The sequence below is a fragment of the Petaurus breviceps genome, unplaced genomic scaffold (genome assembly GCF_028583685.1).
Source record: "Petaurus breviceps papuanus isolate PSGF00001 unplaced genomic scaffold, PetGlider_PUasm1.0 688, whole genome shotgun sequence".
Classification (NCBI taxonomy): domain Eukaryota; kingdom Metazoa; phylum Chordata; class Mammalia; order Diprotodontia; family Petauridae; genus Petaurus; species Petaurus breviceps.
Window position 1 is genome coordinate 9065943 of NW_027186457.1, and position 22638 is coordinate 9088580.

Here is a 22638-nt window from a genome sequence, read left to right on the forward strand (position 1 = left end):
GGGAGGAGAGAGAGAGAGAGAGGGAGAGAGGGGGAGGGGGAGGGAGAGAGGGAGAGGGAGAGAGAGAGAGAGAGGGAGAGGGGGAGAGAGAGAGACAGAGAGAGAGAGGGAGAGAGAGAGTGTGTGTGTGTGTGTGTGTGTGTGTGTCCTTTGCCCTCAAGGAGTTTATAGTTACTTTTGCAGGATAGGACTTGTACAGGATGGTTGAGGGTAAGAGGGGTAAAGGAGAGATCCAGGTAAAGGGAGTAATTTTGGGAAATCTGAGGAGGGGAGAGATGTGGATTTAAGGAAGGGCTATAGATCTAACCAGAAGAGACCTCATAGGTCATTGATACCAGAAGAGTCAAACACTCCCAAGTGTGGCTGAAACCAGATTAAAATATGATTGGGAAATATTTAATAATATAAATAAAAATGCAAGAAAATGTTTTAAAACTAAGCCAATGTGTGGCCAGTAGGGATCCTTCTATATGGTTTAGTGTCTCTCATTTCTGTATGAGTTTAACAACACTGCTCTAAACCACCACCCTGACTGATTTTAGAGATAAGGAAATTGAGGCCCAGAGAAATTGCCCATTTGATGTTCAAGATCTCTAAGAAAGAAGGTTTCGGCCTTTGCCTACTGGAGCAGTACTGACAGCCCTGAAGAGAATGTGTGTGTGTGTCTGTGTGTGTGTGTGTATACAGGCATACTACATGCTTGGGGATGATGTGGAAGAGTCATGTAGGGCTGGGTTCCTACTGATACTAGGGTCGATTGGTCCAAGTATTTGTAGCAGCAAAGTGATGTGTTTTACATGCATCAACTCATTCCATCCTCCCAACTACCTTAGATGGTAGGTACTATAGGCATCATTTCTTCCACTTTACAGGGAACACTGAGGCTCAGGGAGATTAGGCACTTTGCCCAGCGTCACACAGCTACAAAGTGTCCAAGATGTGATTTGAAACCAGTGTTCCTTGATACCTTTTTTTTTTCTTTTTATAATGTAAAATTAGCTTTTGGCTTATGCTTCCTTTTATCTTCCAGGCCATGCCATTTATTCCTTCTGAGATCATCCTAAGTTTACTTTTTGATTGGGAGAACTTTATAGGCCAGAAGAAATCCCAAATGGAAAAGGCAATCTTTTGAAGCTTGCCATGACCCCTTTGCAACTTACTGACACACCAGATGTGATAGACTCAGCCAGGGCAACTTTGGATTGTTGACCAAAGACACTCATTTTATAGGACAAGGGAACATTGGAACTTCCCCAAAGCATTGCTGATTAACACAGTTCCTTACCTAGAGTGCCACTAGCCATACAGATCAACCTCAGCTGTCTGACATATTTCAGAAAGCTTTCTCCCAAATACACGTCATCTCCTTTGCTAAAATTTGCATGGCAGTGGGTTTTTAGAAAGATGCAAGGAAGTTGAGGGGAACTCTAGAACCTTACATTTATCTGTACCCAGAAGTATGGGATTGTTTTTCCTACTGAAAATTTACCTGTTTTCATACATGAATAAAGTGTCTAGGCTTTGGCCTGCTTTGACGATTGGGGCTCATTGCCCACTTCTCTCCTCAAGTAGATGTTACACCAGAAATGTTCTTAATCTTAATAGCACTGAATATTTCTGGAGTTCTCAAAATAGATGGAAAGAGTTAGGGAGTCATAGGACGTCACATAGTGCTAGGAAAAACCTTAAAGGGTCTTGAGTATAATAATCCCCTCATTTTACAGATTAAGAAACAGAGGCCCAGAGACGATAGGTTATCTAAATAATAGCACTTGCCCCCTAGGATTGTCTGAGCCTCAAATGAGATAACACTAGTAGAGTGTTTTTCTGTTATTGAAACAGTCATTGGCTTAGCTACTGTTTAATTCAAAAAGGGGAGAAAAGACTCCAAAATGATTGATCTAGTCATCTTAATCATTGAATTGGTTTTGATTAATCATGCTCTTTAAGAGGAGCCCAAAAAAGTAATTGACTTAAAAGCCAGTGGTCATGGGTGCACAAAGCCTTGGTCTGTGTGTGGGCTCCAATGACTTCTTTTCAACCTTTGCCCCCAAATCAAGATATTAACAGTGTGGTGATTTTACAGATTTAGGAGGTAGAATTGAATGTGTTCTCTTATTTTTTTTCAAGAGTTCTTAGAACCTGGATTCTGTGAGTTTTGTTATCACTATTATTATTATTGTAACAGTATTTCAGTATACTTAGTTTCCTTTGCAACCCCATGTACTTTATTCATTTAAAAACATTATTCTGAGAAGAGGGTCTATAGACTACACCAGACACTGCCCCAAAAGGTTAGAATGAATTTAAAGTGCTTTGCAAAACTTAAGAACTCTGTAAATGCTGGCTATAATAATTATTATTATTACATTATTTTTAAAGGGTACATGACAGAAAAAGATTTAACAACCCCTGAATTTTAAATGGTTCTTCCTTTGTAAATTATAATGAAATGTTGGTGCACGTGATGATTATGGGTTCCCTTTAAGTGAGATGAGGTGATTAAATATATAAAATCATACTTTCTAAGCTATTCAAGAAATGAATACATTCTTACTGTTACCAAAAATTTCCTTTTCTTTCTCAAAAAATGTCAGCATTATGGTTGGTCCCAAGTTCTTAGGTTTATATTTTTTTAATCTTTGTCAGTAAATTAAAAGATTTGACACTTTTCCCTTCAGGGAGATTTTTTTTTAAGTTTTTTTTTTTCTTTGCAATCCATAGAATTCGATCAAAGTAACAACCTTGAAAAAGAAAGACAGAGAATTTGAATCATCCCCTGCCCTTACTCGACAATAGCAAGCCCAAAGGATGGTGGTGATTTATTCGGATGCTTATCTGGCAACAAAAAAATGACATTTAAGCCACCTCATTTGAAGGGAAGGTGTAATGCCCTCTGATCTCATTTTTGTACGATTTCACTGTTCAGTGCAGAGCTATTGTCAGGTCATAGATGAGGACTGTGACTCCTAGCCAATCAAATGCCTTTGCAGTGCTGATAGGGGCAGTGAGCGGAATTGAAACTTGTCAGCTTCTAAATCTGCTTGCTCTTTTTAGCAATTCTTATCAGGATGGAATTGCTGCTGCCCCTTGGAAGGAGAAAAGAAAGGTCAGCCACTGCATTATACATCAGATTGGAGATCTGAAGTATCTTTGATAAAGGGCTAGGAGATCTTACTACCCAACTTCCGGTGGGATGCTTGAGCTAAATCCTGTTAATCTATTCGTGTTCCTGAGGTCCTTCAAAGCAGGCTCCATTCTTCTCTCAAGTCAGGCTGGATTCATTCCTGACCTTCCATTTTACAGCTGCATATTATGGGGCCTCATGATATTAGTGCTTCAACCTCCCACAAACCTGTAAAACACTCTTGAAACATATCAGGCTGCTGTCAGGAAGTCGTGTGTGGTGTAGGGTGTAGGGTGAAAAACTGGAAGAAGAATCTAACAGTCTGGGCTCAGAATCCCACCTCTGCCCCTTTGCTACCTTGATGACTTTTTGGCCAGTTGCTTAACCCCCTGGGCTCCAGAAGACGTGGGTTCCAAACTGGCCTCAGAGACTTACTAGGTGTGTGACCTTGAGTAAATCACTTGACTCTGTTTGCCTCAGTTTCCTTATCTGTCAAATGAGCTGTATATTGAAATGGCAAATCACTTCAGTATCTTTTGCCAAGAAAACCCCAAATGAGGTCACAAAGAGTCGGACCTGGGTGGGCAGCAACTTTCTGATTCCAGGCCTGGTGTTCTATCTCCTGTGCCACCTAGATGCCCCCTCAAAAACGTGAGGAGTAGCTATTAAGTCTAATCGTCTCATTTTATAGGGGAGGAAATCGAGGTCTCCAGAGAAGGGAGTGGCCTGCCTAGTGCTGCACAGGGGGAGAGATGCCTCTTTTCCATATGCACAGTTTTGTCGTGCTTATATTTTCAAGGATATTTCAGGTTCTTGCTAAATGCCTTTGATTGAATCTATTTTAATGAAAAACATCAATCTTAAAAAAAATAACACAGCTGACAATCTTCAGATCATGGTAGGTTTCACATTCTTAGCCTGCTTTAAATGGGATCCCAATCACCCCTCTACAGACGTCATCCAGCAGTCATTATGTCAAACAGAGCAAGTTCCTGCTGGTACCTAGTGAGGTCAGAGGTTGGGGAAAGAGGTTCTGTTAGCCAGATGTTTGTTGGACAGTCCCTGTGTCAAATCAGTGGTAGGTAGGTTGTTTGTCCTTGGACAAAATACTTGTGGCACTATCTATTCTAGTGAAACCACCTTTCCTGGTCTTTCTCAATTAAAATGCTTCTCACATTGAAATGTTGATCAGATAATTTATAAAGGTCTGATTCTAGAATTCTGTGAGATGCCTGAATCTTAACATGCCCAAGTTCCCTGTCTCTGTATCAATATCTAAAGAACTCTGTGTGTCACAGAGAAAGAATACAGTACCCTGGGATATTGGTGAAGGAGTGGGGGATATAAAGGAGCAAGATGGCCAGGCTGGCTCCCAGCAGCCACTCGGGAAACAGTGTTGATGGACTAACTGACAGAGCAAGCACCCGATAAACAAAGTGCTGACGGACTGACTGACATCAAATTTACAGTTCCCTGGGAAGCAGCAGAGGTCAAAATTCAGCTGAAAATGTTGAAAGAAAAAGAAGGGAAGCAGAAAGCCCAGCCCAGCACCCGAGGATGAAGTAACCCAGACTCCACACGTCATGTGAAGGAAGAACTCCAGAGCGCTGGGTCATCGCATTCAAGAGGAGGTTTCCTTGGAACCCAGGAGAAGCCTGATGTTAAGGACTAATGGGTTTAATCAACTACCCCCAGCATAGAAAATAATCGCATGGAGAACAAGCCACCGCGTGTGATGAGATAAAGTATTACTCAGCAGTGATAGGACTGAATCAGACTAAAGAGGCAGTTAACAGCTGGGGGGGATTGGGATCTCAGGAATAGGATGCCATTGCGTCCTGTTGCATTCTGTCAATTTAATCCTCACGTCCATCAATTCCTTCCCTGCTTGTTTTTCTCTTATTTGTTCCTTCTAAGCAGTGTGGGCACTATTAGTGTCATTTTACAAATAAGGAGATTGAGGCTCACGCACAGCCTCAGCGTGACTTGTTCATGGTCACAAGGCTATCAGAAGGCTGACAAGTTCTGAGACTAGGACCTGGATCTTTCTTAAACATATGGTCATAGATTTACAACAGCAAGGGGCTGGAGCAGTAGTCAGTTAGGTATGTTGTGAGCTTGGAATCTGGAAATCCTGTGTTCAAGTCCTGCCTTAGACTTAGACATAGTGATCCTGGGCAAGATCCTTAAGAACTCCTACTATGTAAGATGTGTTAAATCACGTGGGAAAAGACGGTTTCTCTCTTAACTTCCTTCCTTCCTTCTTTCTTTTCTTCCTGCCTTTCCTTCTTTCTTTCTTCCCTTCTTTCCTTCCTTCCTTTGTTCCTTCTTCTCTTCTTCCTACGTTTCCGCCTCTCTCCCTTCTCCCCTTCCTTCAGGCACTAAAGGTAAAAGGAAGTATGACAGGATGGATAGAGTACTGGTCTTGGAATCAAGATGGCCTGAGTTTAAGTGTTTCCTGACATATATAGCTGTGTGACCAGGAACAAGCCATTATCCTCTCATTGGCTGTCTTCAAAGGCCACTCTTTAAGATTATAAGGCTCATATGAAAGAGGGAGTTACCATACCAAGAGTCCCCACACCAATGAAATCACAGGTCAAAGGAAAAAAAAAAGAAAGATGGCCAGTCTATTTTATATCTTCCTTTCTTGTCAGTTGAAAAAGAACAGCCCCCTCTCTGCTTACTGTACATAGGATAGATGGGTCTGGTCTTTTGACTTGCCACATGGCTTACTTACATACCACTCTGTGTTGTTGGGGCATTTCTTCTATCTATTCAGCTTCCAGTCCCCTTCTGTATCAGGCATGTTAGTCTCAGCAATAGTCTTCTTCAGGCTTCCTTCCCCATGACACCATCATCCTTCCAAGCCTGGAACTTGAAGTTACCTTGGGTAACTCCACAGTCTGCCCTTTTTTCCTTCCCATTTCAGGGAAATATTTGTTTCTACGCCCTTCCTTTTAAGAGTAAGCTGAAGAGAAGGCCAGAGTACAATGTGGCCCCCTCTGGGACCTTGCAGTTGACTTCAGCCTAAATGAACTCATTCCCTGTGACTCTCTGGAGTGAGGTTGCCACGTTGAACTTGCTTCTGAATCTGCTCACAGCCAGTTGCAAGTTCCACGGACATCTGGAATGGTTGCCACATGTTGAACCAACAGTCACCAGTGCAATTGAAAATATTTAGCTGTTATTATTAAAAGCAACTGTTAGAAAAGTTAGCAGAAGGAGAATTTGGACATCATCGTACAAATAAATCCTTACATGGGATAACGTAGAATGCTGACCATCCCATTCACAGGTGTATCGGGAGCATCTGAGCCGCTGACATGTATCCCGTGTAGAGGGAGGGCCACTATGTGACGTAGAGCTTACTTGAGCATAAGCTCCTGGGGGTAGGGACCTCTTCATCCCTTCTTCATCCTTGTATCCCTCCCCACACCTCTTGCAGACCCCTGTGCAGAGAAGAAGCTTAAGAGCTCCTCCATGAGTACTTTCGATCTTATTCCTTCAGTATATCTATGGATCCAAGATCTATGTCCTCTTACCCCATGCAGTTCTCATCCAGGTCTTTCTTTGGATCATAGATCTAGGTTTAGAAGGGACCTTCAAAGTTGTCTAGTCCAGGCTTAAGAACTCTGATCAATCTAATGGCCAACCATGATTTCAGAGGACCAATGATAATGTGTGCTACTCCATTCCTGACGGAGACATGGTGGAATCAGGGCATGGAATGAAATGTATTTTTCAGATCTGGCTGAAAAAAATTTTTTTTTAAAGATATCTAGTCCAACCTCTTCATTTTATAGATGAGGAAACCTATAAAGCTTATTTGACTTGACCAAGGTCATAGAGATAGTAAGTTGCATAGGCAAGATTTGAACTCAGGTCCAGGTCTCTGTAGAGAAGATGCATCTAACCAGCTATAGGCCTCCCTCTGAATTTTGTTTTTCATATATCATGGATGCCAATGCAGTTTGGTTCCACTCAACAAATATTTATCAAGCTCCTCATGTCTACAAGATACTGTGCTTAGGATACAAGGACAATAAACCCCCCAAAAGACCAGACTAGTTTGTGGCTTCAAGGCAGCGATATTTCCCTGGGGGGAGGAGGGGAGTGGAGAGGATGCCAAACATATTCTCAGATAAGTAAATCCAAAGCAATTTGAGGAATAAGAGAGAACTCACAATGGCAGAGAAGAGGGAAATCTTCCTGGAGGGTGTGGTGTTTGAAGATGAGGGGGAAGTTCATTCCAATCATGAGTAAATATACCCAAGTGCAAGGTGGAATGCCGGGTCCAAGGAACTTGAATAATGGATGGAACATAGAGCCCCTCAAAGCGGGTAACATTAAGATAAGGCTGAAAAAGGCCTTCAGGGCCATGCTTAAGCATTCGGATTATATCCCAGAGGCAGTAGGGAGCCCCAGAGGATTGTGAGCAAAGGAGTGGCATGCTTAGACCTGACTGAGCCTTAGGAAGGTGATTCTGCCAGCCATGTGGTGGGGGAAGAGAGAACAGAAGCTGGAGACCAATGAGAAGCTGATGAGGGCCTGCACTATGATGGGGCCGACGTGAGTGAAAAGAACAGGACAGAGAAGAGGGATGGGGATGTTTGACTCGAGATGGAGAAGCAACAGGTGGAAGAGGTGAACCAGGGAAGTCAGGGGCTGCTTGTTATAAATCTGGGTCATACGTAGGATTGCGGTGCTCTCTATAGAAATAAGGAAGTAGGGGCTTGGGTGGGGACCCCCTCCCTCCACCCTGATGTCTTCTCTCTCACCCCCCATCTCTGTCCTCCTCCTCCCCCCTCTCACCCCCTCCTCATCTCTGTCCTCCCCCCCCCGGTCTTTTTGCCCCCCCCCCTGAATGCTTCCTTTCAGGGAAAGACTGGGTGGCCACTACCAGGTACCAGTTTAGCTGAAGGTCCTATGAAATCTCTTCCAGCTGAGATTCTGGAAGGCCTTGAATGCCGAGGCTCAGACACTATTCTCTAGGGAGTGGAAAGTTGCCTGGCTTGCTGTTCCTTTTACTTGGATAATGAGCCTGTTTTTATGATTCTAGCAGCATCCCCTCCATATGACTCACCCCTGGAGAAGATGGACGTCATTTTATTGGATTAGCCAATTAGCTCCTTAAAGGAAGGGGGCCGTCTGTGCCCCTCTCTTGGTGCCCGGTATACCATGCAACAACATACAATGAGCATTTAGTGAAGGGGGCTGCCAGGAGGAGGTCTGCAAGACCACTGACCTGCCCTGAATCGGCAAATGCCTTGTTGTTACCTGTTGGCCAAAGCAAGGGAGTCTTCCCTTAATTATTTTAGTAATGAAAAAGGCCACATGATCTCTTGCAAACATTCTGCCTGCATTTCTCATTTGCCAGCCTTAATGTACTGATCAATACACAAGCACAGCATCCCAGCATATGGGCCAGGGTCCCCTGTGGGTGCCTGTGTGATCCAAGCAGGTGGAGTCCAAGCCGGCAGGGGAGGTTGGGAAAGCTGGGGGCTAATGGGAAAAGGAGGGTTCTAAGAAGAGGGAAGAGAGGGAAGGAGAGGAGGAGACACCAAAGGGCATATGCTGTGGGGAGAGCCATGTATTTCTTCTGCCCACTGGAAGCTCGGAGACCTGCCTCTTAACATAAGCAAATCAACAGCTCAAAATAAATACTCTCGTGCCAGGAGTAGTGGAATCTTCTGGCACTTACAGATGTCTTTTTAAAAATATTTTTAAAATTCTGTTTCTGAGTCCCTCTCTTCACCTTCCTCACCACCATCCATATAGCTTTGCTGTGAAATATTTAACTACTTTGCTTAGCTTACCTTGGGTGGAAGGCAACTTTGTGTAGGTGACACTCTGAGACACCTGACTGTTCCACCTTTGCTGACCAGCCTGAAGCAGCTTAGCTGTGCAGTGGCCAAAGCCCTGGTATTGTATTCACTTGGAGTCAGGAAGGGCTGAATTCGAATCCTTTATCAGACACTGACTAGTGGTGTGACCCTGGCAAGTCTGTCAACCTCTGTGGGCCTCAGTGTCCTCCTCTGTAAAATGAGAGGTTTAACCTTAATGGCTCCTGGGTCATCCAGCCTCCATTTCATATATAGCTCCAATTCTTTGTGGTTGTTAATGTAAAGATGGCACCAAAGCAGAATACTAGTAGGTTGTAGCACCCAAGCACGTCCATTGAATGATAAGTATCCAAGGACTGCCTAGGGATCATCTGGTTTTCACTCTGCTTTTTTTTTTTAATTGCAGTTGGTGTTAACAACAGTCCCCCACCCTATGGATTCAGTATGCCTCCAGAATATGAAATGAGAAGGCAGAGACTCAACAGATTTGACCGGCACTGAAATTACCCAGCATCTCATGAATCACCAGTCCAGTTTCCTGAGTATCAACCACCAGATTCATTCCAGAAACCCCTGGTTTGCTCTGAGGAAAACCAAAGCACTCTCCTTGAAGCACTCCCCCAACCTGAGTGACTCATTCAATGGACCTTGCAAGTTCTCAGTCACGTGCCCAACTGGCTCTCTTCAAATCCAGAAGAAGCTAAATCCCACTGGCAGCTTTGTGAAAAGGGCCTCCCTCTTGGTTACACAGATACCAGCAGCTTCCTGGGAAAAGACCACCTCCTCTCCTTTTGGATGCCTCCCTGCCAACATAGGAGGCTCTTAGAGTTTGTGACCTTCCAGGCCGAATTTCATTTTCTTCTATTCAGGAAGATCATCCCCTCTCTCTGGACAGTGGATCTGATCTTAGAAGTGGCCAGAGGTTTGGCTCTATTCTCATCTTCCTGGCAGGCCTACTTAGTGTCTCTGGTCACCGAATGAAGCCACCTTGACCACAGACCACCCATTCTCTCCAGGCATCTCTGGTTGGGTGTGATGGTCACATTTTAACTCTTTTATTTGTGTGTTGCTGTTGTTTAAACAACACATTTCACCAAAAAGGTCTCAGGAAGAACATGGGGACAGAGATACACATATGAACCATTATGACACCAGCATTTTGTATCTGTCAACTATGCCTCAAGTATAAATCTGTGTAAGCTATCCCACTGCCTTCAGGGAACAGAGTTGAAAAGTCCTTTTTAGAGTGTTATCTTGTAAAATTAAGACTCCCTATTCGGTCACCATAACAAGCACCACATCCATTTGTCTTGACTTGACGTCCCCAGCAGCTACCTGTAAGCTTTGCCTCATCACCATTTTTAAGCTGCTTTCATGCTAATGCCGTCCTATCCGCTGCCTCAGACACAAAGCCAGAGTAACACTGATATGTTCTTAGATTGGTCTTAGTAAAAGCTGGAAGCAGGTATCTCCAAAGAGAATTTTTCCAATTTGGTTTTAATCACAGGTTCTCAAATGCTATACTAGACACACTGAAGAAATAATTGCCCAATAGTGTGATGTATGTGTCCCAGGAACACCTGGCTGTGAGGGTAAGAGGCATGGTGGATGGGCCAGTGAGACCAGGGGTTGAATCCTTTAAATTTCGGTAGGATGAATGCTCCTGCTGTGGGATGTAAGTTCTTGAAGGTCAAAGATTGTCTTTTTTTTCTTTTACTTTTCATCCTTAGTGCCTACCACAGTGCCTGGTACATAGGGCGTTTATAACAAATATTTCTCAAATGAACAAATCATACTGAGTAGACGTATGAAGGTGGACAACTCACTGAACCTCTCTAAGCTCATTTCCTCTTCTTCAAAATGGCAACATCTTTAGTCCCTACCTCACAGGGCTGTTGTGAGGTCAAAATGATGCTTGGAAAGCCCTTCATAAGCCTTAATGTTCTGTTTAGATTTCTGCGATTTTTCTAATCTCTGACAGGTCAATAGATGATCAGTTGAGCTCCTTTATCATATATGTGTGTGTACATATATGTTTATATATATATACATATATATATAATTTAAGAGTAGAATTTTCTCACAATATTAGTTATGTTGGGCCTTAGCTTCATGTAATGTTTTCAGCTGAGAAAAGGAGTCTAATCACTGTGCCGTAGAATTGGGGGATGAGTGATTACTTATTTCCTTCTGTTGAAAATATTTGTCGCTAACACAGTAATATTACTAATGGACAAAGACACAAGGCCTGAATTTTTGATAATAACAAATGTGGCACTGGAAGGGAATTCCTCACTGGGGAAGCAAAGGGCTAACTAATTGGCAGGATCACCTCCTCTCCCCAAATGGAAGCAAGCGTTTAAGGCAGTGCTGAGTGACCCCCATGGTGTACTTTGTTTTGACCCTCTCAAGGAAGCCATCTTTTAAAAATCAGTGTAGTTACATTGTTAAGCCAGAAGGCCTTTCTAGTGCTGAGGCATATGATTTTTTTTAATGTTCTTTTATTTCCTGCTTAACTCTGGGTTAGGAGAGAGTATATGGCCAGCACTATGATGTAGGTACCACGGAAGCCTTAGAAGATTACCTGGATGATTGCATTTCCCAACATGGCAGCCCCACAGACTCAGTCTGTTATTTGGAGCTGATTTCAAGCTGATTCCTGCCCCGTTATTGAGTAGCTCCATTTTGAATCAGGGTCCCTCTAATCTCACCAACCTTTACTTCTCCTCTCCTTGGGACTTTAGAACTAGTTTTACTATAGTGGTATTATTTGTTCTTAATGACCGAGTATTCCACATGCAACCAAAGCCAAAGGGATGTGTGCACCTTTTTTATTCTTTTTTTTTCCCTTTTCAATGGTGTCTCTTCTTTTTTGAGTACAGGCTGGTGCTGGCACCGGGTTAAATTGTCAGTGACCAAAGGTGGGTGTTTCTGGTGTCAGTCAGTGGCATTTCTTGTGTCTTTTTCCAGCATCCACCAAAGCAAGTGCCTTGAGGGTTGATAGCATGACCCCAGCAGAAAGGCAAAGAGGTTGTCAAAGGCTTGGCCTTTCTGCTCTTCCTGTTGGTTTCCAGGTAGAACTTTCTTAATATTGTAGGAAAGGGTAGCCAGTACTATCCATTTAGGCCCTGACTGTGCTGCAGTGGCCTTCATAACTGTCCTTTCCTTTCTGGCCATCACTCAGGTCAAACCCTTATAACTCACACCGAGACTATTGAAATTATCCTTTGGCCAATCTCTCACAGTCCCATCCTCCCCTCCCTCATTGTTCTCCTTCTTCATCCAGAAACACTTCCCGTCACATCACTCTGCTGCCCACAAAACCTTAGCAACTCCCCATTATTTGGAAACATAGGTCAGGGCCAGATTGTATTTGGCTGAGGAGTCTAGACTTAGAGAGAGAGTGTATGTATGTATGTATGTATGTATGTATGTGTGTATGTGTGCATGTGTGTGTATGTGTTTATATTTATATTCACACACACAGAGACTACACATATACACACACATTCCCCTTCCTGTCTTTTTCACTTTCCCTTGAATGGGACATGAGCACACTCCACTCCTCCTCCTCCCCCACTTTCTTTTTATACTGTTCATTCCAATTAAATGTCCTCTCCTTTCCTCTGCATATATTGATATCATAACTGTTCTTTGAAGTCTGACTCAGTCTCACCTCTTGCATTAAGCTTTTCCTGACCCTACCTCCCACCCACAGTGCCCTCTCCCTTCCCTAACCCTACATCAAGTTTTTTTTTAAAAAGCCATTTGTTCACTTGACTCTTCCCATGTCTCACATGGCCTTACAGCATTGATTTCTGATGTTGCTGTGCCCTCTCTCCCTATCTAGATTGTAAGTTCTTGAGGGCAGGGAGTGTTCTAGACTTCCCTTTGTCCTCTAGTGTGTGGCCAATAGAAGTTCATTAAATGCCCGTAAATAGAAATGAAAGCACTCAGTTTTACAATCACCAGAAGCATGAATAAAAACAAGTGAACCCGGTTTCTTCCTGGTGTATGTTCTTTCCTCTTTTTCTCCAGCACCATGTGGGGAAGGGGCAAAAAGGAGGATGAGGCATGCACACACGCACGCCACATCAGGATACACATTCCCATCTGACATTACAAGTCCTCTTGGCTTCAGCTCCAGTGTGTGAATAATTCACACATCACATTTGCAGCAACATGTGCAGAGAAGCCTTTGCCCATGGGAAAGGGGAGTATCGGAGCTATTCCTGAATCTTCAGAAGATGCCACACTTGCTAGTCAGTGGCACAAGACCACCTTTGACATGATGAGTCAGTCCAAGTGGCATCACCTTTCTTCATGGGCATCCGATCACATAAAACTCTGAACTCAGCCATTCCATCCAACACCAATGAGGGATCCCTACCGGAGCACCCAGATCTGGGAGCATCTCCTCGCTTCTAGGCATTTAGTCTGCATATAGCATTTTCCTACTGCAGCAGCATTTAATGACAATATGGTCAGATATCATGGGGCAGGAGAGCAGTGGCATAAGACCCAACAGCCTAATCAAGTTGCCACATTGTTTAGGGAGACAATTTCCAGCTTGGTTTCATCAGGAGTGTGTGTGTGTGTGTGTGTTTGTGTGTGTGTATTCATGCACATGCATGGATATATCTTAAGAAAAGGTTCATAGTTTTTCCCCCTTATGAGAACAGCGGATCTGCAGTAGAGTTGGTAGTTCCCAGAGCACTGAAGACATTCTGAGGAATTGGAGGTCATGGGAGCAGTCCAGGAATCATGACAGCAGCTATCCATGCACAAAGCACCCAGACACTCTATCAACACTACTCACAAAGGGGAGCTAGCCTGGGCAGATTGGAATGTTTGCTTAGAAGTTCTGACCAGAAGGTGCATGGATGCTTGCCCTACTGGATGAGAAGGGGTCAATAGATTGTATTCTGTGCCATTCATTGAGGGGAACAACCACAACAGTGAGATCATGGATATGGATAGAAGATGTAGAAGTTCCTAGTCTCCACATTCCCCACCCCCAGGTCTCCCCATCTTGCCTTCTAAAATGTTCATTTCCCAAAGGTGAGGAGCTGAGGACAAAGTACACAGGCTGGCATATTGGAATATTTATAACAACTCCATATTTGTCATAGGTTTGGGCCTTTTCTTGCCTTTATAAGGGCCACCTAACAAATTCCTCAGACCTAATTATCAGAGACAGAGTATTCAAATAACAATATATACTTATAATAGTGTGTTCGTTAAATACTTACTCTGTGCCTACTACTGTGTTGGGTGCTAGGGGACTACCCAATTCTGATAAAACATAATCCCTGTTCTCATGGAGCACAAGGACTAGAAGAAATCTTAGATATTCACTTGGGTGGTAGATAGATGGGCATAGAGGAGGAAACCCTCCACCAGTCAGACCAGTACCTTCTCAACAATGTATATAGTCTTACTTGCCTAGAGCACTGAGAGGTCTTGTCCAAAGCTACATAACTAGCATATATTCAAGGCTGGACTTGAACCTGCCTCTTTCTGGCTTTGAGACCATCTCTTTCCACCACACCATGCTGTCTGTCCCTTAACTGGATAGCTTTAAGTTACCCAATAAATTCACTAATACTAGGTTTTTTTTTTTTTTTTTAAGTAATCAGGGTTAAGTAACTTGCTCAAGGTTACATGGCCAGTTATTTCTGGGTGTGGTGCTGAGCGTCTGAGCCCAGGATTTGATCTCCAGGTCATCCCAACACTAGAGCCAGTGCTCTTACTCGCTGAGCCACCTGGCCGCCCCTAAGCAATTGGGGTTAAGTAACTTGCCCAAGGTTACATGGCCAGGTGTTTATGGGTGGGTGCTAAGTGTCTGAGCCCGGGATTCGATCTCCAGGTCATCCTGACACTGGAGCTGGTGCTCTTACTCACTGTGCTACCTGGCCTCCCCTAATAATAGGTTTTTAAAACTAACATCCTCTACAGCTTCTCACACATTGGTACCAAGTTCTGGGAATGGTAGCATGTTGGGTGTGACGTTGTAACAGTCCCTCTGCACGAATGGCCACCTTTGAGCTGCTTTTCCCTAGTTTGGCATACACTGTGACTTGAGGATAACAGCAGCTCTGTACTCTGCCCTGGCCTCCACCTCTTGGCAGCATTTCACATTATACCATCAGCTCTCCATGGTTTCCAGTGTTCTTCCACCTAATCTCATTTTCACCTGCTTGTATTTGATCAACCTTCTCTGAGGTCCGTTTGGCAGTTTCATTTTGTACATGCCCATGCCTTACACGTTTGATTGGGGTGTGCAGTTAGGAAACATTCATATAATTTTTTGCATGTGTGGTTTTTTTTTTGTTTTGGTTTGTTTTGACTTTTTTTGGAGGGGGGAAGGCAAATTCATATAATTTTTTAAAGGATTTGTATTATTTCAGAAATGTATTGAGTATATATAACAAAGGGCATTCTTTGTATTGCTCAAGTTAAAGAAACTTAAACTCTGTTGTTTGTCATTTGCTCATTTCCAACAACAACCTAAAGAAACTCAAACTCCTTTAAATCAACAATTAAAATCTTATTTTAAAAATACAAACTTTGCAAAAGACTCTTTTTAATCAAATTGTTTTCTTCACCCTGAGATAGAGAACACTTTCAGTTTTATATTCTAGGCTAAAAAAGAATTTTCCAACTCCCCAAGCCCTGTACTCTGATGGGTCTTAGGGTGGAGTTTAGGACCTGATGACATTAAGGGGTGTCCTTTTAAAATTTCACCTCTCTCGTCTTCTTTGTAGCATCCAGAGGCCCCCCTCACGCCCCCCCCCCAATGCCACAAATTTCAGACTAGACCACAGAAAACAAAATGGCGGGAGGAGTCAAATCTCTACTTTGGGGCTTCTTAATCTGAGATCCATGAACTTTCTTTTAATGTTTTTGATAACTATTGTGAAATACTGGGTTTCCCTGGTAATCCTATTTTATGAATTTTATGAGCAGGGGTCCAGAGGCTTCACCAGACTGCCAGAGGGACTCAGGACACAGAAAAATGGAGAGAACAAGGTCTAATGGGTTTTTCTCTGACCTGGCTGCAGCCAACTATTGTCCTCAGGCAGAAGTGGGGGACCCCCAGGCGATGAGAAGGAGGAAGGCAGAGAGCTCACCTTTGCCCAAAAGCAATTAGGCTCCTTTGAAGCAGGTCAAACAGTCCTGAGAAGGTGTTGGTAAAGGGGCCCTGGATTGCGGGGCTGCAAGAGTCCAGGTAAGTCTCCTTTGTCCTCCTAGCTCGGAGCTGTGTGGAAGTTGAGGGAGATAGGAATAGCAGAGGGGCTAGCTGTAGTAAATGGAAGTCCTAGAGCTCGGGAAAACCACCCCCACCCTCCTCTGGTGGGAGCCTGGATTCCTAGTCCTCACTGCAGCTTTGAGCTGGAGCCCAGACATACCCTGGGTGGATGTCCATGATTTATAGCTGAGGAAACTGAGGCCCTGAAGTAGGGCCTCAATGCAACAAATACCCAATGCAACAGGCCACATTCCTTCTTGAAAACAGCCCAACATGCCTGTGAAATATTATTGTGCAAGTAACTTGGGGAGTTGGGTAGTTTATCTGTGACACACTTAAGTACCCAGTGTGGAAGTTGCTATAGTTACAACTTATTTATCGGGAGAACAGATTTAGGCATAAAAACCCAACACAAATCATCAGCATTGACAGAAACTACAACTTTGGGCCTGAGGAACTTAACCTTTCCTTTGTCCACTCCTTACCCCAAATAGAAATGGAAGAACATAGCTGATTTGTATCCACCCCCCCCCCCAGTAGTTTTTTCTAATTCATTTAGGGTATTCAGTTGTAATGTCAATGAATTACAAATGTATAATCAGTGAGAATGATGCCCAGCGTCTGAACAGAAATTGCATGAAAGTTGAAATGGTGATAAATGCTAGAATTGTAATTGTAGCTAGTGTGCCATCCTACATCCAGTGTATTGACCTTTGGCATCAATTTTCCACAGTCACAGAACGGGGGCCCTCTGGGGATGGCTTGACTGGAGGATAACCTTGGCAGTACTATGACCTTTAGAAGTCTTGAAGAATAAAATAAAGAAGTCTCAGGCAATTGCAAGGCAGCTTTGGGAGGTTGAATTTACTTTGGTTTGGGGTTCCTGTTGTCTATAGGATTTTTGAGGCTCTGCAAAAAACAGCCAGGGGCTACTATATTTTCTCTATGAACCCTTGAACCCAACATGGCAGGCCAGAGCAGCTCTAGATTAAAGTATACCTGCCTTGGAATGGACCCACACTCCTAGCTCAAGTAAGCCTGGGTTCAAGGATCCCTCCAAAGTCTGACTTACATGGGGAATTCACAGAATTCAGGATACCACAATCCATCTTGAGCAGGGATTCTCTAATTCTTGTTGTCAAGGACCCCTTAGGCAGTCAGGTGAAGCCTATAAACCCCGTTTCAGGATGTTTTACATATATGTATTATAATGTATCAAATTAAATAGGGATATAAAGAAAACCAATTATATTAAAAGAGTTATCAAATAATAATACGAGAATTCACAGTCTCCATGTTGTGAACTCCTGATGAAGAACTTCCTGGAGTCAGTTAGACCTGAGTTCAAATATGATGTCAGATATTTACTAATTGTATGACCCTGGGTGAGTCACTTAACCTGTCTAAGTATCCTCATCTATAAATTGGGATTCATAATAGCATTTACCTCAAGGAGTCTTGTGAGGATCCAAGAAGATCGCAATTGTAAAAGTGCTTAGCACAGTACCTGGAACGTATAAGCACTGTGTAAATGTTATCCATTATATTAGATTGGAGTAGGCTTTAGACAGAAGTAGGAGAATCCATTATGGAAAACTCTTGTGCAGTGAATGGAGTGCCAGGCCTGGAGTCAAGAAAATGTGAATTCGAATCTGGCCTGACTTACTAGCTGGGTCAAGTCACTTAACCTCTATCTATAAAATGGGGATAATAATAGCCCCTTCTTCCCAGGGTTATTGTAAGGATCAAGTGAGGTAAAATGTGGTACAGAATAAGCTTTATAAATGTTAGCTATTACTTTTTTAAGCAGGAGACTCTGTCGTGAAAAACTGCTGGTATGGCGGGGCAGGGGGGGGGGGGAATCAAGAACTAACAAATACATTCTGAAAGCCCACTAAGTGCCCAGCTGAGCTGTGCTTAGGTAGGTAGCACAGTGAATACAAATTCAAAAGAAATCCTGACTCTCTGGTGCTGGCTAAGCTGTGTGACCTTGGCCATTCCAGTCCTACCTGCTTCTGGGGGCTCATGGGAGGAAAATGCTCTGCCAACAGCAAGACACTGTGAGATGGGAGGAACTAATCATGAAACCCAGCGTCTGGGGAAATTTCTCAGTGATAAGTCAGTGATAAGGCGACCATTCAAAGGTCTTTCAAAATCCCACCTTTTTTCTCATCAGATACAAGGTGACTCCATCTTCCCTGTTCCTCCTATGAAAGAGTCTGTTCCCCCATCATTGGCTTCTCACAGATGAAATCTTCCCTCTTAACCATTTTAAGAGCTAGGTGAAAGGTGAATGACTAATTCTGGCTTGGGAGGGATATATGGGAGCAGACAGACCAGAGTTGTTTTTGGAGACCATCATAGTATTTTATACAAGACAAGCCAGGCTGCTAGATGGAAGTACAACAGCTTTCACCGTCAATTGCTGAATTTTATCACCGAGCAGACATTATGTGTTAAGAGATTTTCTAATTTTACAGCCGCAAGTTAGAGAAAGTGATACAATTTATTGCACATATTTTGCATTCTTCCTCATGAATCATTAAATATTTAAGCACTATAAAAATTCAAGCATTTCAAGTGTGTGCACCAGTCAGCCTTGGTGTTTTTAAATGCATTATGCAGAGTGCTGAGCCTTGAACAGCAATGACGGTTGCAAAATACAAATTTCAATTCAGATTTTGTTCACTTCTCTGAAGAACCTCATGACATTCTCACCACGGGGAATTACAGTCATCTTTCCAGTAGAGTGACTTGGAGAATTGAAATCCGATATAATGGAATGCTAAAAAAGCTTTTTACAAGGGAGGGTTCAGTGGGGGTGGGGAGGGGGGAAGGAGGGTGAAATTTTTTAAAAAGATCAATAAAAATTATTCTGAAAAGTTAAACCACAGAGAAAAAAGTATCAGTGAAGAATCTAGGGAATTAGCAAAAGGAAATCCAAAAATACATAATGACCTTTCCCTGGGGAATTATTTTCAGACTGGCTGAAAAATCACAAGTTTTTGTTTTAAGATATTGATGCTGATTTTGAAGGATAAGGTAAGACCTTAAGATAATGGTGTTTTGAATGATTCCAATGACACCATTCCAAACATACTACAGAGCAATGATTTAAGACTTTATTTTTATGTATCTGAAGTAGAAATAGAATGTTGGAAAGCCAATGGAAAAATGTTTGACTACACATGTGACATGCCAATATTTCTGTTTACCCCACACTTAGAAGCCTGTATTTAAGCGCTCTGAAGTCCTTTTAGGATGCTTGCCATTTGGCAGTGGGCAAATGATTTATGAAATTAAATTCTATAAACATATCCAGGTGATTTTCCTTAAGAGGGAAAAATATTGGGATGAGAACAAAAGGTTAATTACAAATCTTTTCATTGACATTGAATTCTGGGTACTCTAAATGTGTGTCTAGCTGAGCAGTCATAGCAAACATGCTGTCATTTCAAACACATGAAATGTTTTTGTTAGTTGTTCTTTGGTGTTTTTTAAGCACTTGGAATCATAAGCTCTGGAACATTTTATTTTGTAATTTAAGCTTTTTCTGTAAACCAGAAAAGACCTCAAAACAAGGATGTCTTATACCATGTTTCCATTTTTGATGCTGGGTATCAAAGTCCATCCATCCCCAAATCTAACTGTAGGGATCTTCCTCCTTTGAATAGTTTCATCATATATACACTTCTCTTCAGTTCTTTAGAGTGGATTTCTCTCCTTTCTCTTGTGGGTACTTTTTCTTCGGAATAATTTAAACCCCAATCTTTGGGAGTATCACTGCCATGAGGATAGTGGTTGTTTTCTTCTAGATTTGAGATTGAGCTTTCTTTTGGGTTCCTCAAAAGCCTCGAAACTACACTTTGTTGTTGTGACAGACCTTTTTTTTTTTTTTAGAAATGGAAATTCATTATTATTTGAAGATTTTAGTATTAGGATGCTGGATTTGCAGAGAAATGAAGAATGGATCCTTTGGTATAAATGGCTAAATTTAAAAATTAAAACATAGATGTGTTCTGAATTTTTAATGAAAATATTAATCTGTCCAATGTCAAAGTGCTGCTTTGTCTTACTATACAAATATGACATTTGAGAATTAGAAATTTTGGAAAAGGAAAATTTAACATACAAACATAACATACATGCATAAACATCTATAGCAGTTAACAGAATGTGGCTTTCACTTATTAATATTTCTGTGTCTTTTCAGTGGCATGACCTTGGTCTAAGTGAATATGCTTACTTAAGATTAATTAAGCCAGCCCTTAATTTTCTCTCCATAATGATGGCTCTGTCACTTTTCCATATAAGGTACCATTAACGTACATGGAAAGAAAACTTTTGATTATAAGATGTAAAGGAACTGGACAGGATTTCCCATAAAGGGTGAGGAGATGCTCTGTGTACAGCACCCTTACTTTCTACCCCTCATATGGCATCCCCATTGGTATGCCCACACTTCAGGACAGACCATCCCCTTTTGCTTGCAGGGAAGTCACTTGTTTGGAATTTCAGTGGATTGGGGTCTATTTTCATGAATCTCTATCTTCATATTCATTAACAGCTCTTAGGGGCTTAATCCCTTATTGAATATACTTTTTTTTCATAATTGCTACTTTTCAAAAGGGCTGTCAGAGTAGGCATCTCTGTTCTCAGGGAAAAATGCAAACGAGAAGGTAATGGCTTATGTTTCTCTGATGTTTTTATGCAAATGTGATGTGTTTCTGGGATACAGTGACGGTGAGCCATCCCCGCCTAATGATCATCTCACCTTGGAAGTGAACTATTAACACTGGTGGTCTGGTTTCTTTGTGTCTTTGGATCATGGTTTCACGACCTTTTTAAAGTGCTTGAAGAATTCTATGAGGATTTGAAGAAAAACTGGTACAATTTTTTTTTTTAAAGAACTCTCATTTTCTGGCTCTGTTGGGCTACATTTTTTTTCCTATAAAAGTTATCCATTGGCCTTCTGTGGTATGAGAACAACTAGCTTCAATTGCTGGGGATTTTACGAACCCATGAAAGACACCTCTGATTAAGAGAATGCACAGACAGGCCATTTGCGATTTCTTTGCCTCACTATAAATGAGCATTCATGGTTGATAAAGCCAGATCTTCCATCCTTCATAAGATGACAAACAATATTTGGGTTCTACCTAAATGGAGAGTCCAGCCAAATCCTAGCTTTTGCTTGATCTGTACTGAACGGAGAAGGGGCTTACAGTACTGTCAGGATAACCATGTTTAAATCAAAGATCATTTGAAAAATTAAATCCCTGTAATAAAGCACCATTAGAATCTTTTAACCCAACTCCCTTCTTCCCCCAGGAAGTCTGTATGAATCATCAGCAGAGTGATGCTGTACGACTCTTAGCTATACTTCATGCAGACCTGGCATCTGCTGGTCTTCTGGCGCTGTGCCTGTCCTTGTTTTAAGGTGTCTGGCGAAGGAGCCGAGGAGAGCGGCAAGTCTGGTGGCACCGTGGTTAGCCAGAAACTGTATTCATTAGCGAAAAAATGACAAGTCCCCTGCCGTCCTTGGCATTCGATGAAAGGCGCTGCTCTGAAATCTTCGAGGCAGCTTCCAGGTGATGTGAGGGACTGGCCTCCTCCTTGATCCCCAGCCCCTGTGTACTAAACAGACAACAAAGACAGCTGAAAAGTAGGTGTCAGAAAGAGGGACTGCAGAGGCTGACCACCGGAGGGTCCCAACCCAATGTCAGGAACATCCTGATCTAACCCAGGGTGACAGGGACTGGCCAGAAGGAGGCATTTTCCTCTCTGACCAGCTTATGCTGAGAATAAAAGAAGACTTTGGGGGAAAAGTGGTTGTTCACCCTGGAGAAGCATTGCCAGTTTCCAAAAAAGGCAATACAAGCTCATTAGTGAGCTCTGCCCACCCAAGCCACAAAAAAATCAACTTGAGATGCAATACAGCTGTGCATCTCAATAGGCCATCTCATCAGGGCTTTCTTGAGCTCTGTCTTATCTTCAACACCCCCCCACCCCAATTGCACTCCAGCCCCTCTTAATTCTAGTGCCTTCCCTCTGTTAATTTTTTTTCCTATTTCTCCCATATATAGCTTTTTTGTATATATTGACTTGCATGTTATATCCCCCATTAGGGGATGTAAAGACAGCAGGAGCTGTCTTTTGCCACTTAGCACAGTGCCTGGCACATAGAAGATACTTAATAAATATTTGTTGGGGCAGCTAGGTGGCACAGAGAATAGAACACTGGTCCTGGAGTCAAGAGGACCTGAGTTCAAATCCAGCCTCAGACGCTTGACACACTTACTAGCTGTGTGACCTTGGGCAAGTCACTCAACCCCAGTTGCCTTACCTTTCCCCCTCAAAAGAAAAACAATAAATATTTGTTGATTATTGATTCTGATATTTTAGAGAAATAC

General features: G+C 42.6%; 2 protein-coding genes and 1 long non-coding RNA gene across 8 annotated transcripts in view; 1 reads left to right on the plus strand and 2 right to left on the minus strand.

The window, feature by feature from the left end:
* Positions 1 to 6672, minus strand: part of LOC138174350 (uncharacterized) — a 31981-nt gene extending 25309 nt beyond the window's left edge. The window contains exon 1 of one of the 2 annotated variants that reach the window (XR_011171689.1): positions 5868 to 6672. This is a non-coding gene — a long non-coding RNA (uncharacterized lncRNA). The remainder of the gene's footprint in view (positions 1 to 5867) is intronic. The other variant, XR_011171688.1, reaches the window with a different exon arrangement.
* Positions 1 to 22638, plus strand: part of RHBDD1 (rhomboid domain containing 1) — a 220733-nt gene that overhangs the window by 165483 nt on the left and 32612 nt on the right. The window contains exon 8 of one of the 5 annotated variants that reach the window (XM_069104552.1): positions 9380 to 15541. The exons of the other annotated variants lie outside the window; for them this stretch is intronic. Within the exon in view, the coding sequence (XP_068960653.1) occupies positions 9380 to 9474 (95 nt within the window). The 3' untranslated portion in view covers positions 9475 to 15541. Of the gene's footprint in view, positions 1 to 9379; positions 15542 to 22638 lie in introns of those variants that run through there. 5 annotated transcript variants of the gene reach the window in all.
* COL4A4 (collagen type IV alpha 4 chain) overlaps positions 19328 to 22638 on the minus strand; it is a 152111-nt gene continuing 148800 nt past the window's right edge. The window contains exon 48 of the mRNA XM_069104553.1: positions 19328 to 21862. Coding sequence (XP_068960654.1) covers positions 21599 to 21862 — 264 coding nt within the window. The 3' untranslated portion in view covers positions 19328 to 21598. The remainder of the gene's footprint in view (positions 21863 to 22638) is intronic.